Source organism: Urocampus carinirostris, chromosome 4 (assembly GCF_059441175.1).
Source record: "Urocampus carinirostris isolate Australia breed hairy pipefish chromosome 4, RoL_Ucar_1.0, whole genome shotgun sequence".
In the NCBI taxonomy this organism is placed as follows: Eukaryota; Metazoa; Chordata; class Actinopteri; order Syngnathiformes; family Syngnathidae; genus Urocampus; species Urocampus carinirostris.
In genome coordinates, this window is record NC_142352.1 from 32,753,347 (window position 1) to 32,772,700 (window position 19,354).

General features: G+C 39.5%; 1 protein-coding gene across 2 annotated transcripts; it reads right to left on the reverse strand.

Moving 5' to 3' along the window:
- Positions 1-9,832: 9,832 nt before the first annotated feature.
- Positions 9,833-17,800, reverse strand: stk16 (serine/threonine kinase 16). Of its 2 annotated transcripts, none has more exons than XM_088334222.1 (8): positions 17,668-17,800; positions 15,839-15,958; positions 15,473-15,692; positions 15,272-15,405; positions 13,869-13,956; positions 11,975-12,103; positions 11,772-11,893; positions 9,833-11,230 (listed from the first exon to the last, which is right to left on the reverse strand). In XM_088334222.1, exons 2-8 carry the CDS (start codon positions 15,922-15,924, stop codon positions 11,092-11,094), a joined length of 918 nt encoding a protein of 305 aa, XP_088190348.1. In that variant the 5' UTR covers positions 15,925-15,958; positions 17,668-17,800; the 3' UTR covers positions 9,833-11,091. The 2 variants fall into 2 exon arrangements, with proteins under 2 accessions (XP_088190348.1, XP_088190349.1); XM_088334223.1 differs by lacking the exon at positions 17,668-17,800 and adding an exon at positions 17,548-17,649.
- Between the last annotated feature and the right edge of the window lie 1,554 nt (positions 17,801-19,354).

The following is a 19,354-nucleotide window of genomic DNA, read 5'->3' on the forward strand; positions in this document are numbered from 1 at the left end:
AAGGATTTTATACATTTGACTATAAAAAAAATTATACAATTCAATACAAGTTACATTTATTGAGTGCATTGAAGATTTTCACCGAGTAGGCTTAAGTTCAATGACCGGTCATGCTGATCTGAATGCGGAATCTTTTGTCTAGTTCTGTTGATAACAGGACTCTGACGCAGGACGGCAGGCATTGTTTGGAGAAGTTGTTTTGGTTGGTGCAGACATCGGAACGCTCGTCTCTGAGAGGGAGCCCACGTGAGGGCTTCCCTGGCACGCCCATGGGAGGAGCCGGCACACCAGCTTGCGGAAAAACGTGGGCCGAGAGAAGGAGGCAGGAGAACGAGAGAGAGGAGGCTTGACAGAGACTCGAACGACACTAATTCGGCTAATTCAGCGATATTTGATGGGGTTCACTTAGTTAAATCGTTAAAGAAATGAAATCTGCCCCCGTTCGGAAATGCCGGTCTCTTGTCCATCAAGAAACGAGCGCGCATTGTTCGGTGAATGTAGGTTGTGTTTGGTTAATGGAGTCAGATAACTAATTCGAACAATTTGGTAAACGGTACATTTTAATATTAATTCTTAAGAATAAAAACATGTAAAATTCAGTCCCCATAAAGTCTTTGAAATTCAAGCGGACAGGCTTTCAATCGTTTCATTTTATCGGCCTCACTTCTTTGGTGTCACTGCATCCATTTGGAATAATTGAGCTGGGTCACATGATGAAAAATACAACAACAAAATAATAATCAATGCGGGTGAAATAAAAAAACAGCTCCAAGTTATTACTTTTGTCCTTCTCGGCCGTCAATCCACCCCACCGCTCCCTGCACATTATTTTAACTGACTGGGAGTGCTGTTTATTTGAAGAAAATGTTTGACACCTCCAGACGCGTGGAGGTGAAGGCACGGGGAGGGGTTTGCGCAGAAGCCGCCCGAGATAGATGAGATGTGACAGGCCCGCCACTCTTATCATCAGCATGACACGGCTGTCACGGCCCTATTTCAGTAAAATTAAACAGCCTGACGGGAAACCGGCCTGCTGCTTCAGAGGCGGGGCAGGTGAGATCGGGGGGGGTATGAGAATGAAAACGCGAGTCTTATGCAGATGGGCTTTCGCCTCCTCCCCTGGATGTGATACCCGCCCCCAAACGCCAGCCCTCCTTATTGACATGGTAATGGATCCAAATTGATGAAGACACTTCACTCATTCGGTCTGCCGGCCGGCTCCATAAACACGCCTCCTCATCCATCACTCCTGAGGTGCTTCGCCCATCCTGCCTCTTGTCGGCCGGGGACGTGTTTAATCAGCTAATTTACTCTTCTTTGGTCACCGTTAATGCGCGTGCCGCTACGGGATTAGCTGTTCATCCGATGCTCTTAATCAGCCTTGATGAACTGCTCATCAAACTATTAGCTTGCTTTTGCCTTTGCCGCGCTTACCTTGAGGTGAGAGGCCCGTATTAAAACACAATCTGCTGGGTCAGGTTTCTCTTTTTAATTGGAAAAAACTAGTGGCGCGGGCCGATCGATCCAAATATCGATACTAAATATCGATACAAAGACACCTAGCTACTTCGCGCTTCGGTTATCACTGGTTCACTGCTTTGTGGATTTTTATTGTGCATTGTGTTCAGCGTTTTGATTGGCTAAAACGAGGAAGATGCCTTCTACTGCCAACAAACTTGCACCTCCCCACCTTCAGTACAAAACCTGCTCAAAAGCCACATGCGGGTCTTTGGCACACCCTCGTGGCTACCTGGTGCTTTTTCAAAAAGATTTGCTAATGAAAAGATACATTACAGAGATCCCTCAGTTTTCATGGTTAATGGGGACCAGAATCACCCGCAAAAAGTGAAAATCCACCTCCATAAAAGCCTCCAAAAAGTTAAACATACCTTGAGATTACATCATTACCGAGGTTATGACTCTCACAAAATAATTATCATAGATCTACAAATAATACCACACAACATACAATTGCAGTTGAATGAATGGTTTTACTGACATACAAAAGTGTAAGAAAGCCATTTAGAGAGTGGCTGGCTAGCTCCTCACAATCAACATGTGTCCACGATTGGAGACGGATATCTGCGGTAATTACAAAAAAAGAAAACCCGGATGTAGTGGTTTCCCACTAATTATTGCTCCAAGTTGTCAGTTTCATGACTAATCGTTGGTAAGATACAGAATCTGCAGAGGTGGCTTCGAAGAGTTGCCTAGCTGTTAGCCTAGCTGTTAGCAGTAGGCTAGATTAGCAGCACCGCTCTTGCCTTCTCCCAGACGCCGCCTGGGTTGCTTCAGTAACACGATAATATTCCCTCAAAGCACTCGCTGGTGATCAAACTTTCGTTGCGACTTTCCTTAAAGCCCAAATGAATTGTAATCTATTTTTAATGTAATGATCCACTAAAAGTTAGCGGTCGCTATGCTTCCTAGATTGTTAATGAAGGCAGTCCCGCCTGCTGTTCAACTGACAGCTTACACCAGCCTATCACAGTCGTGGAAACAGTCACACCAACTATAACAGCCTTCGTAACCAGTCCCTGCTGTCTGCAGAACACAATACGTTGATATCAATAACTATGAAGACAAAATAGTTATTATAATAAATAAATGGAATCGCTTCTGCCCAACATTAACCTTGATAACCGTAAAAATACTGTATTATCAACACTAAGTACTTGAATTAGACCGTTACTATTGTCCTGGAATCAATATTTTACCCCTCCATTAATTTTCTGAAATCTCTGCATCTATATTGAAGGATTTTATACATTGTACTATAAAGGATTTTCTACGATTAGATACAAGTTACATTTATCGAGTGCAATGAAGATTTTCACCGGGTAGGCTGAAGTTCAATGACAGGTCACGCTGATCCAAATTCTAAATGTTTTAGCTGGGGAATTTTGATAACAGGACTCTGACAGGGAACTGGGACAAAGGGCTGATAATCAGCACTTCTCGACTCAGAGGGGCCCTGGTGACGTAGAAACGCTCGGGGATGTTTTGACCATTTCAGACATCGAGCCGAGGGGGCTTTCCTGGCACGCCCATGGGAGGAACCGGCACACCAGCTTGTGGAAAAAAACGTGGGCAGAGGAAAAAAGGAAGAAGATTGAGAGAGAAGGCTTGACAGAGACTCGAGCAACACTAATTTGGCTAATTCAATGGAGTTCACTTGGTTAAAATACTTTAAGAAATTGAATCTGCCCCCGTGTGGAAATGCCAGTCTCTTGTCCATATTTTCCCATGAAGAAACGAGCACGCATTGTTGGGAGAATACAGATTGTGTTTGGTTGATTCAGTCGAATTCGAACAATTTGGTAAACGGTACATTTTTAATATTTAATTCCTAACAATATGAAGATAATGCTCTCTGCCAGTGCCCTCTGCAGCTCTCTTAGTCAATGCTTGTTTGTGTGACTGACCGGCACACTTTTAGCACCTCTCCTTACCTGGCCTGCTGCTGCATCTGGCCTGCCAAGCAGAAGAGAGAGATAAAGTCTATGTGACCACCCCTACCAGAAGCTAAAAACGACAAAGGTAAACAGGAAGTGCAGTGTGGTGTGGACCAATAGCCAGATCTCGAGGTAACAGGGCCAGCGCCTGCTCGCAGGCCTTGGGAAATGTCACCAGTTTCACAAACTATGATTGGTGGTAGCGGAAGTATCACAACAAAAACGTGAACAAAAATCTGTGTCAACTGCAAACTCAAATTTTCAGGCTCAAATCGAAAGGAAACGCATTCCAGAAAAACAGGACAGGCTTGACTTTCAGCAGTAGCTACGATGGTGAAAAGAATTTCTTGATTGGACTGAAACTCACAGATAATCTGAACAATACAATAATCGAAACCTTCTCGAGAAAATAAAGAGGATTTTTGATTAAAATGTATCTATATGGAGAGCATGGCGGCGCAGTGGTTAGCGCGTGTGCGGCAAAATTCTGAGGTCATCAGATCGAACCTCCTGTGTGGAGTTTGCATGTCCTCCCCGTGCTTGCCTGGGTTTCCCCGGGCCCCCGGTTTCCTCCCACATTCCAAAAACATGCATTTCAGGTTAATTAGCCGGTCCAAATTGTCCTTAGGTGAGAATGAGCGAGCAAAATGTCTGTCTCTGTGCGCCCTAGGACTGGCTGGCAACCAGTTCAGGGTATCCCATGCCCACTGGCCGAAGATAGCTGGGATGGGCTCCAGCATCCCCGCGACCCTACTGAGGATAAGCTGTGCAGATAATGGATGGATGGATGTGTCTATATTCCTAAATAATATTACAATTTTATGAGGATTAATACTTTTATATATGCGGCGCAGATGTATCAGCAATAAATGTTGAGGGTTGGGTTGATTCAGCCTACTGAAGGCCTCGGTTTGAAATTCACGGCCCCCCACTGAAAAACACGCTCCTGTCTTTTAAAGAATGCACAACATCTGACCTGTTCCAACCCGATACAGCACATAAAGGGTATCCATCCATTCACCCCAACTGCCACTTCCAAAGACTTCTTCCTTGAGGTCCATTCCGTCTAATCACTTGGCAAACAAATCTGGCGTCTAAATAAAAGAAGGGAGATAAATAAATAAATCGGCCGGTGGACCAACGTGTTGCTTTCACCTCTGCAGATGAAATTACCCGAAAAGCTGTTACAAATCAATATAATCAATGCAATCAGCTAACTGACACAGGCAATCTCCTGCCAGTGAGTAAAATAGCCCCAGCGGACATATTTCAATCTCCAGTGCCATAATCGCCCCCAGGGGTGACGTTGGGGTGCAGCATTTTCTACACTTAATTAAATTAGTGAGCTCAGCGGACAGGGCGGGTTGCCGATCGGACGCCGAATAGATGGCCTTGGCCCTCGGCCAGTAATTAAGACAATACCTTTCTTGATTACGCCAATCCCCCTTAATGAACTCATTATGCATTTTAACTCAAACACACCCGGGAATTAAGGAGTCGGAGGAAAGCGGGGAAGAAAACAGATTGTAAATCACAAAGTCGGCAGTGTCGCCGGGAGTAATTCGGAATATTGACAGGCACGATTTTTACGGCTCTGAAAATAATTGTTAAATGAATAGAAGTTTGGATTTGACGGAAACTCTTAAAGGGACAATGTGTATTACTCAGCGCCGCTAGTAGTTTGTCCCCAGTAATTTTGGATCTAGTATGAGTTTGTCTGGCTTATCTCTAAAAAGTGGGATGACGCTTTGTAGAGAAAAACAACGGTGACCAGATGATGAAGGTGCTCTGTGTGAGTCAGCTTTTCCTGTTACTGGTAACTATGGAAACCAGTACTTTTTTATGTGTGGGAGCAAACCCACAGGAGAGGAATGGGCACCACCAGGCTGTACTTGCCCAAGACACACCATAGGAAGTGGTGCCCCAACGACCCTGGTGGTTAAGGGATACATGAACCGTGAAGTAGGGGTGGGCGCAGGACCGGCCCCAGCCTTAATGGGGCCCCCTATCACTTGATCATTTCTATACCTACTAAAACTCGTTTTATGTTCTACTCCACGGGTGGGCAACTTTTTGGAGTCAGGGGCCGCATGTAACATGTTATACTTCTTTTGAAATAGATTAGTTTCATCAAATTGGTATTGAAACGACCACAATTAAAGTAAAATAGTATATTAGGTCCCTGTTTTAAGCAGTTCATGTAGTATTTACTTTTGAAGTATTAGTGTAGATTTTTTTGTGTTTCTGAAGTCAGATTTTTATTGAAGTTCTTTAGTTTTCTTGTAGTTTTATTGTAGTTTTACTGTATTACTCTATTTTTGTAAAATTTATGAAGTAATCTTTATGTTGTATTTCCATAGTAGTATTTTTTTAGTATTTCAGTAGTACTTTTGTTGTATTTCGAAAGTAGATTTTTGTTGTTGTATACCTGAAGTATTTTTGTAAGTTTTTTACTTATTATTACAGTAGTTTTATGATTATAGTATTTTGTAATATTACTGTAGTATAATTGGTTTACTTTTTTGTGCTATCTCTGTTGTATTTTGTAGTATTTCCATATAAGAATGTTTTTTGTATAACCATAGTATTTTTGTCGTATTTTTCTAGTACAGTTTTACTGTAGTTATCTTTTTAGTACTTCTGTGATATTTCCATAGGAGAATTTTTGTAGTTTCCCTAGAGGTGTAATTTGCAGTATTTTTGTTGTAAACATCTTGTTGTAGGATTGTTGTAGTAATATTTCCCTATAATTATTTTATATTATAGTATTATGTATCAGTATTTTCTAGTATTTCAGTAGAAATATAATTGCTGTATTTCCAAAGCAGTATTTGAGTGTTATTTTTGGTCGTATTTCCAAAGTAGTATTTTTGTCATATTTCTTTAGTATTTTTGCAATATTACTGTGGTTTTCTTTTTGTAGTATTTTGTTGTGAAGTATTCCGTAGTAGTATTCTACAATATAGTTATACTGTAGTCGTATTTTTGTAGTAATTCTATACTATTTTTTTATTTTCAGAATCAAAGCAAACTAATATATGAGGTCCCTGTTTTTAAGCACTACATTTGATATTTAATTTTGTAGTTATTGTGTAGTATTTTTGTTGTATTTCTGTAAAAGTATTTTTGGGTGGACAAAGTGTCAACGGGACAATTTTGGCACCAAAAAAGTTAACCACTCTTGGGGGCCCCCAAGTGGTTGCGGGCCCCTAAGCAGCCGCTTAGTTCGCTTATGCTTTGGGCCGGCTCTGGGTGGGCGATACTTGGAATTTTGGTATCAATCTGGTCCAAGTAAATACAGGGTAGTATTGCTAGGTGCCAAACAGAAACTTTTTGAATGAAAAATGGCATGATCATAGAATAATTTAAGCCCTCCTTAGTATACGATAAACTCAGCACAAAGATTTCAGGTATAAAATTAGTTTTTTTAAATAAATAACTCTAATGCAAACTTTGAAGTGTATAATTGAGCGCCTCCTAGTGGTAAAAAAAAACTTCATTGGTTAAATGAAAAACAAAATATTAGTGTCTATTATAAGCGAACATTCATGAACTGTCATCTAAACATCCATTTTTCTAAATACTCATAGGTTGAGAAATTTGCATTTTTTACCTAACGTGAGCCTTAACTAGATGGATCTGTCATCTTTGTCGAACATCTTGCTGCTACGAGTATCCAAAAACCTTAAAAAAGGGCACATTTTGGTCACTTTTAATCACCGTAGTTGGAATTCTTCCCTGTGCTTTTTGCACTACACAGTCCAGCGACATCCAGATGTCAAATAATACACACTGACCCTTTAACAGTATAAAAAATGAATATAAATAGTTCTGTTCTAACTGTTTCAAGAGAACAAAAACAAAAATATCAGCAATATAACAAAAGTACAAATCCTGTATAACAATGTCAACTAGCAAAAAAATACTACATCCAAATTACCTTCCATTGCAAAATATTTTCAAAATAAAGTCATGTAAAGTGTAAACACAATTGATCCAAATTGAAAGTTATAAAGTATGTATAAACTTCCAGACATTGACACTAATTATTTTCGATATTTTAGTTTAGCAGGGTAACATTTCTTTATACTGTGCTCTTGAGCTTTTGTTGATGATCACTTTAAATGATTTATTATTTATTGGTCTTTTTTAATTTTCTTTTTCTTTGACATGGTCAGTTAAAAAAGTTAGTTAGTTTAGGGAATTGTATTTTATATTTGAATTCCAGATGCACTTTAAATCTCTACTGTTACAGTAATAGAACTATTTTCTTTTGTAAATTGGTCCATATTGCAGAAAATAATTCGGAACCACTGCATTAATGTGATTTAATATGAATTATCCATCCATTATCTGCACCACTTATCCTCAGTAGGGTCGCGGGGGTGCCAGAGCCCATCCCAGCTGTCTTCGGGCAGTGGGCAGGGGACACCCTGAACTGGTTGCCAGCCAGTCGCAGGGCATAATATAAACTATTGTATCTAAAATATATGAAAAATAGCGGGTAGGACTAGCAAACATTGTCTGCACTTTACAAATATTTATTTACTTTTTCGAAATCTTGTCTTTCCTTTTCATTGTTATTTACATTCGGACATGCTCAATAATCAATCAATTAATACAAACACAAATACAAATAAAGAGGCCTACTAATAGCAATCGATGAATTGGGTTTTATGTGTTGCTAATTAAAAAGCTTCCTAATTGACTTCATTGTGATTCAGCAGAACCCATTGGTAATTGACGGTGTGATAATCAAGTTAAGTCAGGTCATATTTATTTGTGACGCCCTTAATCACAATGTGTCTCAAAGGGCTGCACAGACCACAGACTATTATAGACTACAGACTATTATTACACCATCCCCTGATCTAAAACCTACATGAGGGCAAGGAAAAACTCAAAAACCTCAACATGAGGATTATTACACCATCCCCTGATCTAAAACCTACATGAGGGCAAGGAAAAACTCAAAAACCTCAACATGAGGAAAATTAAGAAACCTTGAGAAGAGACGGCACATTAGATAATCTCCCTTCCAGAATGATAGCTGCGTTCAGGTGCAAAAAAAAAAAAACTGACACACAAAAAAATGAATGAAATACAAACTGGATAATACAAAAAAATACATCAAATAAAGCTTGACCTTGCGCTTGTGTTGTAAGACATCACTCCCGGGAGAGGAAGGTAACGAGTGTGCAGTAGTAAAGAAGGGCCCATGGGAATTTAAGCCAGCAATTAAGTAAGATGTCATGATTTTTTTCAAACGTAATGTTTGTAAATAAAAAGGCCTATGCATTGTAAATATTGTTTGCATTTCTTTAGAACCTGTCATGTGTGTGTGCTTTTGAACGTAATTAGGACGGAGGCGCAAGGGCGACATGTGACGGATCTAGGCGGGCTAGAGGCTCATAAATCCAGCAGCAGGGCCAGTTTCATTTCTGTTGTCAGGAAATGTGCACACCAAACAAATAGAACCCAAGTATGTCATAAAAGGGCACTATTCATTCGAGGCTTAAGCAATATGACAAAAAAAAACCTGCGAGAAGATTTATCCCATCCGCTCACAATTTGAAATGTGCCAAAATTACATTTTTGCGGTTTACTTTTAACGTAATTGATTCTACCATGTTAGGTGAACGTTTGTGATAGCAGTGGTTTGATGTTTCTTATCTGTAGGTATGATTGGGCCTCAGGACCAGTGACTGGTTTAAATCTCGGCTTAAAACACACTTATGCAGACACTGCCCTACTTCCGAACGAATTCGTTCGGAAGTTTCATGGGTGCTATATTTTGTATGTTTATGGTTTATACAAGTATGTTTAATGTTATGTACTAAAAAATACAAAAATCATAAAATAATATGCTCTATAAAGACAAATAAAGTGAAGTTTAACTTACTTCTGGAAGATGGGCTTCAAGAGTTAGGCGACCTCCTCCTCCATGGCAAAAAGTTGCCAAAAAAAGAGCGATCTAACCATTTTCTCAACCGCATCAATCTTTCTTATTCCATTTTGATTTCAAAAGAAACGGCTTGCCTCTTATTTACACTTTACACCAACCATATTGAATGGATGCAGAAGATATTTAACAATAAAAATGTCAAAGTTCTTAGAGCGCTGGAGATTCAGTGCCGCGTGTTACAAAAGACAGGCTTTATGTGTCACGCGTCTGTGAGATGCCCTTTGCACCCCCAACCTCTTGCAGTGTCTGCTTTAACGGTAGTGCCATCGGAATTTAAAGAAGCGGGCACCCTGCCAGAGTCGGCCGAAATCACCCCACCCGCCCCTCACCTTCGAGAGTCCACACAGAAAAAATAGGACTCTTCACCTCCAAGAGCCAATTCGTTCAGAGACCACACATCACTAATTCAGACTGCAGCCTTCAGGAAATGTTTATTCACAAAGTGTGTCAGTTTCATGTTATTTCAGCAACAACTGATGGAATTACAATCTTCAATAAAGGTTAACGACATTTCATCTGCACCCCATTGCAATTCATCACACATTTATAAAATAGTGAAGAAAGCAAATGAATCAATGACAATAGCCAAGAACGTGTATACTTAAAAAAACACCTCATTAATCTGATAACCATTCCCATCAACACCGCACACAATCCATAATTATCATTAAAATGATACTAAATATATACATTTAATGAATCAGAGTGATAGCTACTGATGGAATAATGAACATTTGACATTGACAGAAAAGACACAGCAGATAACAAAAAGATATGTTGTCAATGATCTCAAATAAGAGAAGTATCAATTTGTTGAAATTAGGAGCGACTAACGAGACCCATTGAGGGCAAGCCCTGAGTGAACAACATGAAATTCAGAGATTAACATAAATGTTTGTATCTGTGTGTTAATATTAAAATTACTGCTAAATGGTCTTGGTGAATATCAAAGTGATTAGAAGCGTATATGGTGGTACGTAGTGTCTGTGGTGATGCAGCGCTACCGACAGTGCAACAAAGCACCGCTTCTACAAGTACTCTGCCGTCGAGAAGATAACTGCGTCTGATGCACTTAATATTATCGTACACGTGCAATATATTATAAAAAACATAAAAAATAACAATAATAAAAATACAATTAGAATGTGACATCTAATCTAAGCCCTTTCTTTTGGCACTGAACATCATTGTGAGTCATTTTCATGAGAAATTGACAAAAATAAAAAAATAAAAAGAATGAATCTTTATTCCTGAATTGAAATATTGCCAATAAAAACCAATAAAATATCTATTTTGAATCATAATTGTTCCTGTGGTGACATTCACTTATTTTTACACAAATGAAAAGCATTCTGATTGAATCAGAGCTCATTAACGTCAACAATGCAAGTATGGATTATCCTTGAAACTGTCGGTTGCCTGCAAAAAGACAACAATTTTGCAGGAAAATGTGGAGCTGTCCATTTGCAAGCAGCGAATGGAGCTTTGATCTTAAGCTTTTGGATAATATTGTAAGCCAGCATGAGTTGTGTGCAAAACAGAAACTTTTTCAAAGGTTGAAATACAATGTTTTACACTAAAAGTAGATTTGTTTGCACCCCTACACTAGTAAATAAATTAAATATTTTCAAGTCTGAGTGTAAAATAGGAGTTGTTCCTCCAAACATCCTTTCAGACGGAATTGGTGTGGGTGTTTAGGCTGCAACTCTGCAGGTCCTGGACCTGCTCCAGTACCCAGCTGATGTTGGGCCTCTCTTGGCCATTGGACACCATAATGGAGCTCAGCAGCAACTGCAGCCCTTCCGAATAACTGGAGAGGGCATAGAAACACAAATGGAGGGTTAACACATGTATTGACAATGCCACCCAGAGAACAATCCATTCACAGGAAGTGACAAGACTCCCCAGCTGTATAATAAAGATTTGAAACCCCCAAAGTTTTCGTATGCAATCAAAAGATGAATGATTTGCATCTGTGTGTCATGTTTATGCCAGGAATTAGTTATTTCCAGGAGGAACAAAAATGTTGATTCACACTAAACATTTGAATTAGATGTTTAAAACAAACACTTTCCACAAGGTCAGATCATATCCAAGTGTCACGTGTTACTGAACACCAATTTTGATGGACACCTATGGGAATCATTTAAAAAGGCTCAAGTGTCTCTTGTTATTTTAACCGAGCAGTGGACAACATAACTATGCAGTAATAATTTGACACATTCCCATTCACTATGTGATAAAAGTTGCCACTTCTATTTGCAGGGAACAGGAAATCAGAATAGCCTTTACAAAACTCAATTGCACAATAACAACTCTGTTTTACAAATTGTGACAAGTTGAGCACTTACCTGCAGGGCTGCGGAATGACCAAAGGGTTCTGGACCGCCAAGGCGACACTGTCGCCTCTCTGAAACACGAGGTCGTAAGGTCCTTCCAGCACCATCATGCAGTATAAGACGCAGCCCAGAGACTGGATAGGTAAAATAAGAGAGAGGGCGCTGTGGTTTAACAAATACAATTGCTTAATTCGAAGTGCAATATCAGCTCGTACCCAAATATCTGTGCGCTCATCAATAACACAATAGCTCTCTACGTTGAAGAGTTCGGGTGCACGGTAAGAAATAGTGCATCTCTGGGCAGCCCAGTCCTGTAAAGTCATTGCTTCTCTGGATCCTCTCACCTGCAATTGAGAGCCACAATAAAGAAATTTCATTTAAGAGCAAAGGGACAATCTTCTCTCAAGAGTGCATACAACTGAGGTTTAAACCCCTGTGTAGGCAACCCGCGGCTCAGGAGCAGCATGCTGGTCTTTAGCGCCGTGCAGTGGTTTCCTGACACTTTCCCAAAAAGGTTTACGCATTGAAAAAAAAATGGGGAGGGGAAATATATTTTTCTCTTTAATGTGGTGTCAGTAGGAGGACAAACATGACACAAACCAATGCTGTAAAAATTTGTACATTAAATATTACATTTCAACTACATAATATTACATTTTACTACAAAGCAATGAGACGAGAGGGAAATCAATCTCTTCGCTTGTATGCTTTATCCCGTCTTTCCTGTTTGAGCCCTGTGGTGAGGGGCCCTCCCCCCCCGAGAGGTGAGAGAATTCTCCCACCGTGGTCCGCTGTTTGTCGTAAGAGGCGACTAAAGTGGAGAGAGCGAGGGGACTGGGGATCCTCTCCTCTCTATCTCTACTCCCTAAGAGACAGCAAGGCAAACCCTAGTTATAGGGTCACTAAATTTGAGAGGATGTGGAAGTAAAGCGACTGAGTGGAAGAAAGAGGAGATCGAAAGGATGATGACTAAGAGGAAGGTTGATGTGTTAGCCTTGAGTGAAACAAACATGAAAGGAAAGGGTGAATTACAGCTTGGAGGTGTGTGTTTTTTGCTATTTTTTCCATTTTTTGTTTTCTTTGTTTTTGTATGTGCTTGTCTTGCTGTCGGTCACCCCTCTTGAGGGATATGACCAAGGTATATAGTTGGATAGATATATAGATAGATCTCAGTATTTAAAAAACGGGGGCTGATGGGAAGTGGGGTAAAGGTGAGACGTGTTTGTGGACGCAGCGGACAATAGTGGATATATATTTTTCCCACCCTTACCTTTGGAAATATACATTTTTTTCCCTTGGATTATTTTCAATGGGACCCGGACTCTGCAGGTCTGCATCAAACCTTAAGTACCGGTATCATTTTCCATTCATTTTGCCGGCTGTGGTTTTTTGACCATGGACTTTATATTCAATTACAATCGCGGGACTCAAAGTCGGGTTTGGGTTAATTTTGTGATTGTGTTACATGTTTTAATGTGGGCGCATGCGGCTTATGTACAGGTGCGGCTTGTGTAAGTACAAAAGCGGTTATCCTCTTAAAATGTGATGGGTGCGGCTTATAATCAGGTGCGCTCTATAGTCCGGAGTTTACGGTAGGTATTTATTTATTTATTCATATGTTTATTTATACATTTGGCAGAATTAGTTCTTAAATACAGTTAGTGTAGTGAAGAAGTCTCAGCATAATAAGAGAAGACACAGAAAATCCAACCTCACGAGTGTTTTTTTTAAACGGCAACAAGTCTCAAGAAGGTGTCATGGCATAACAACTCCGATGAAATTGACATCCTTAAATTTAGTAAAATATGGAATTTATTATTATTATTATTATTATTATTTGGGATGAAAATGATTCAATCCTGTGTGAATGTCTTCAACCAGGTATCGCTTATTATTGGTGGCTGGACACGATCAAGTCACTGATAAAAGACAGAAGACAATTTTGTCTGTAAACATTCTCTGGCAGGTTATTTTAATCTTACCAGTCTATCAAGATCAAAAACTAAACAGTTTCTGTGTCTTTCATTAGACAGGATGGAAATAAAGTTTGCTTTAGCAAATGTTGGGAAGGATCCTCATGTTTATTCTAATTGCTGAAAGAACACTTACCTCAATACGGGCTCTGTTCATAGAACCGAGATCCATCAGCACGGGGGTGTCATCCTCATTCAGAAGCACATTTGTAGGTTTGAGATCTCTGAACAAACACATCAAGATGAATCACCATTTTGATACTCAAAAGGAGAAATGCAAATGTACATTGACCAGTTTTAAGGTTCAAAACCAACTTCACATTGTTACTTAGCTTCCATATATTCTACCATTTATCAAGACATAATGGTAGTCTGTGCAGCCCTTTGAGAGATTAAGGGCAATAAAAATAAACAGGACTTGACTTTTAGATCTTGAGTAAACTCGGAAAAATCTCTGCCCATATGGGTGTTGGGTATAGTGACAGTAATATGTAGCCAACATTTTTAGTTCTTCCCGTTACAATTTACCACTGGAAAAGCACATTTTGTGCATTTTCCATAATGCATTTCTATACTTTATTCGTAACCCTTATACCAATACACATTTCATGGTGCCCTGTTTAGATGTAGCATGCAACTGTCTTCTTGGGCATGACCCGTAGGGGGCAATGATGCTTCATTGGACAATGCCGTAGAAACTAATGCACACTCAAATATCAGGGTTACGACACATTTTTAACGGCCTCATTCACGACATTTTTAAGGACTTTCAGCCAATTTTCCCATTTCTCCAGTACCATCAAAACAAAGTATCTGATGTGAATCTTGTACTTTGAAGAGCGATAAATATATCTGTGATTTACATACGTGATTTGTAAACTTTCTTGTGCAGTTATCAAGAGTAAATAGCAAATATATTTGTTTAGAGACAAATCTCTCCTCGGATAAGTGTTGGGTAAAAACGACATTTTCAGATGCAGTATGTTCTTCCCATTACAATTTACCACTGGGAAAGGCATTTTTTTACATTTCCCATGATAAATGTCTATATGTTAAACGTAATCCTTGCACTAATACACATTTCAGAGTGCTCTGTTAAGGTGTACATGCAACTGTTCTTTGTGGAGCGACCTATAGGGGGCGATGGCGGCATATAGAGCAAACTAATGCCAGATGTAATTAATCACGAGGAAAAAAAGAAATGCAATGGCAAAGTGAAGCCAATAGAGAGCATTGTTGGCATTATATGAAGACTTGTTGAAAAAGCTGGCAACAATTTCAAGCACTTCACTTAAAATTTAAGCACCTTTTATTTCTTGAAAACACAACATTAAAATTCAAGCAATTTCAAGGTTTCAAGCCCCTGTACAAACCCTGTAACTTAATCTATGCTTGACTATTCTGGCGTAATTTGACTGCCATTTGTATTTACAACATTTATGCACACTTAAATATTGAGAGCAGGGTAAACTTAGTTAAGAGTCCAATTAATTTCTAGTCAACAGTATTAGGTTGCAAGGTTATGTGAAAAGTTCTTACCGGTGGGCATAACCTTTATCATGAATGGCCTTGAGTCCAGAACAGATCCCACAAAAGATTTTTAAAATCTGTTTTTCAGGCATGGTGCTCCCTTTTTCCCGAAGCTTCTCCAGAACTGACCACAAACTGCCCTTCTGTTTTTGGTACAAAAAGAGATAGGAGCATCACAATTTTTTTCCAAGAAAAAAAAAGTTAACTTACTCGTATGTAAGGCAGAAGCAGCCAGGCTTCACTCTTCCCATTGCGCTCAACAAATGTGTGCCCGACCAGGCTGAGTATATTGGGGTGATTGAACATCTGATGCATCTCCACTTCTGTCTGAGCTTCCTGGCGACCTTCGCGATCGTGACACAGGATCCTCTTTAGAGCGTAGAAGCGACCATCCTTTACCCCCTCAACTAGGTCCACATAGCTGAAACCACTAAGGGAGAATAGTAAGGAATGATTTGTTGAGTATATTGTTGGGGGGGCAGCAAAGACCATATAAACAAATATAGGTACATAATACCTAAGCAGACTGGCAATCTAAGTGTTTGCATTTAAAACGTGCCAAATGTGTCATCTTACCCCTCATCAAGTTTCTGCAAAAAATAGTATTTTTTACTATCTATGGTGATGGAGCCACGGGAACAGATACACAAGGCCTGCCCCATCCTGACTGGAACATTATACTATTTAAAATGTTGCCTGTGGAAATAAACACGAAACAATTAGAAATGGAAATGAAAAAAAAGATAATTCATACAACAGCATGTATTCGATTTTGCAGTGGCAGGTGAATGCAACAATTACACGGCAATACACATACAATACACATTGTAACAGAAATGCAAGGGCGATATAAGTATCAAATCTGTGTTTCATAGAAAATTATCAGGAAGTTCACTGAATGATGTTATGGAGCTTCAGAAAACAATTACTTCAATTGATCCTTAATAGATTAATTCAGAATTTTTTGATGAGGAGCGAATGTTAAAGAGAATCTACAGAGCAGAAGTAAATGGAAGGAGACCGAGAGGAAGGTCGCGATTGACGTGGATGGATGGTGTTAGGAGTGCGCTGCAGGAAAGAGGTCGAAATATAGTGGAAGCTAGAGCTCTTGTTTGCGATAGGAATGAGTGGAGAGGTGTTGTAAAAGGATAGTAGGATGTTTAGACATGTTCTAAGGGATGGGCAGGGCACTTATATTATGCGGCAGGGGTAAACCAGTGAAAGATGTCGGGCCCTGCTGTTGAACAGAAGAGTGTGTTGTGTCACCCTGACCCGACTGACATGGCTGCTTTCTTGTGTCCCGTTTCATCTGGAGGGACAAAAGCATGACCAACTTGGGTGCCGAGGTGCTTAACTTGTTTGGGTGTTTGGGCACTTGGGTTGGCCATGGTCCAATAAATTTTGTTGCATTTTTTTGCTACTTTTTCCCTTTTTTAATTTCTTTGTTTTTGTATGTGTTTCTGTTGGTCACCCCTCTTGAGGGATATGACCTAGATAGGGTGATGGAGATAGAGCTAGATATAGATAGAGATAGAATGTTTTACAGCTTTTACGTGACATGATACCTGATTATTAGTTATTATTAATTATTGTTATTATTACTATAGTACAGAAGTCTGTTGTTTTTTTCTGTCAAAAAAATGTCAAAACGAACTGCATTATGTGGGTTCGTAAGAATGATAAATGGAGAGGAAAAAATACTGTAACGTAAAGGAGGGATAAAAAGTTTTGGTCCTCAGGGGCACCTACGAAGCATGTTTGTTCGTTTTTTCTCTCTCGAAACAAAGATCAGGGAGAAACATTGAAAATTGGAGTTGCCGCCCCCGTTGTGGATTACCATCGTGAATTAAATGACTCCAATTGAAAAATTAAAACAAATGGCCAAAAATTACAGTGTCCACTTACAAGCACTGGGGGTACAGTAGTTGAATTTAAAATTGTTCTGGGAAAAAACATATAATGACACAAACACAATTGGCCATGTAAATGCCCGTGCTTCTGATTATGTTAAGCAAATTGAGAAGGGCTTTCTGCACTTATGTTTTGTCAGTGAAGTATTTAAAAACGTGTTACTGTTTTGCCTTTAGGGTTGAGTAGCGACACCGAAGTAACTCGATGCAATTTCGAAATTCTACACTGCACCACACGAAAGAACAGAGTTGTGATTTATTCATGCAGTCAAAAAAGTTTTTTAACAAATGGAGGTCGTTTTTGTATGTTTTTCCATAAGTATAAAATGGAAATTACAAAATTGGACATTCTGACCGCAAGTAAGGAACACTCACCATAAATGAACACACGTCCACCTTAAAAACAACCTAATATAATGACTCAAAGTCTTTTTCCAGTAATTTATCGCACAATAATTGCGTGAAATTATGCGCTAATTTGCTATTTACGCTTACCTGTTGTTTGGCATCACTGGGCTTTCCCCGTTCCGGTTTTCTGACGTCGTTGAGTTGTGGCATTCTTCTTCAGTCGGAAACAAAAATGGAAAAAAGATGTACGAGTGAAAATACGACATCTATTGGTTAAACGGTGTAATTTCGCCTTGTAAGAAATACAGCAGGGTTCGGGAACCTTTTAGACCAGGAGTCAGCAACCTTTTTGGTGTGGAGTGCCACTTTCAAATTTCCTTGTCAATCACTCTGCCACACAAAGATTAATGACTCGCACAACATTTTTTAATAACCAACGGAGCTGTCATTTTACACCAGTCCAGATATACAACATGGATAGACATTTTAATCGTATAACTGACCAATTTATCTTCCACTATTCTTTTTCATCAATCAAGTAAAAATGAATGTGAATAACAAGTGGAAAGGCCTGAAGCCATCCATGACTTCAACTTTTTGCCTCAAAAATTAACCAAAATTAAGCATTCTTCATCAACAATGAACTACAATCAAAAAACAAGTAATATGGTCAGCTACCATACCATTCATCAATGATATCTTGTTGCAGACGATATCAAAACTTGAAATAACAGCAGCAAAGCAGACTAATTCTTGAATTCATGTTCATGTTTTGTCTCGTAATGACATTTAACACTTGCTGTGTGAGGTACAACGCTCTTGAGGCATAATGCACAAAACAGCACGGTTATTTTTTGCACAAAGCCCCATTCGTCTGTCCACGCTAGCTGAAAAGAACGAGATGTTTCCCCTCAAGGAGCCGTCATGTTTTGTTCATTTATCGTGCGCGTGTGTTTCGTTGGCTGTTTTAAAACACGGATCTCTCCTCTGCGAGGCGCCGCGCAAACACACACTGACACACGAAGCAGAGGAGGAGGGGCCTAACGTAAAGCCTCTAAATAACACGGCGTGCACATGAAAATGTCTAAATTTAAGGTAAAAAATGTGCATTTTTAAAATATAATCATTATCATTTTGCCGTGCGCTCGCACTGGTTAACCCCTTTTGTGCCACTGCTGGCACGCGTGTCATAAGTTGCCGACCCCTGTTTTAGACAAAAAGGGCCTTAGAAGCAAAAATAGTTTGCTTTTTTGGGGGAGAGAGAGCCACACCATACATCTTAAGGGAAAATTAAACCCGCTCTCCAGACAAAAGGTAATTCTTTAACCTACTTAATTTCGCTGTGTGATGTTAGAGGATTTGAGAAACTCCATGAAATCATAACAATGCCAGAGCCTGGGTGCCATACCCATATAAATGTACCACTTAAAATGTGTCTCACTCCCGCAGATACTTGAGACTGTGGATGTTTATTATTTATTAATAATAAATAATGGTTTCAAAATATGTTGTGAACAAAGTTCAAAGTTCTTTTGTAAAAATGTCCCAAAATTCTGCAAATGAGAAGACTGATGTGTATTTTCTCAAGTGCTGGCAGGAATCAGAATTGACTGAGTAATGAAGACTCCTCGTTGTTGAGTTGGAATTAAATTTATTTGAGAAAGCATAGTAATCAAGCTTAAGAGTTCAGTTTCTTGACAGACCTGGAAAAACTTACAAAGGGAAGCGAAAAAGGGTGAGGAGAGATGCAGAGGAGGTGCAGAGGAGGTGCAGAGGAGCAAAGACAGAGCCAGAACAAAAGAAAAAAGACCCCCGTGGCCCTTCTCCCACAAGT

Bases quoted from the DNA above. Each gene is read 5' to 3' on its own strand.
- stk16 (XM_088334222.1), bottom strand. From the start codon at position 15,924: ATGGGGCAGGCCTTGTGTATCTGTTCCCGTGGCTCCATCACCATAGAT. The intron at 15,406-15,472 runs GTAAGTTAACTT...TACCAAAAACAG, and splicing joins TGCTTCTGCCTTACATACGA to AAGGGCAGTTTGTGGTCAGT. The intron at 12,104-13,868 runs GTAAGTGTTCTT...TCTCAATTGCAG, and splicing joins TGAACAGAGCCCGTATTGAG to GTGAGAGGATCCAGAGAAGC.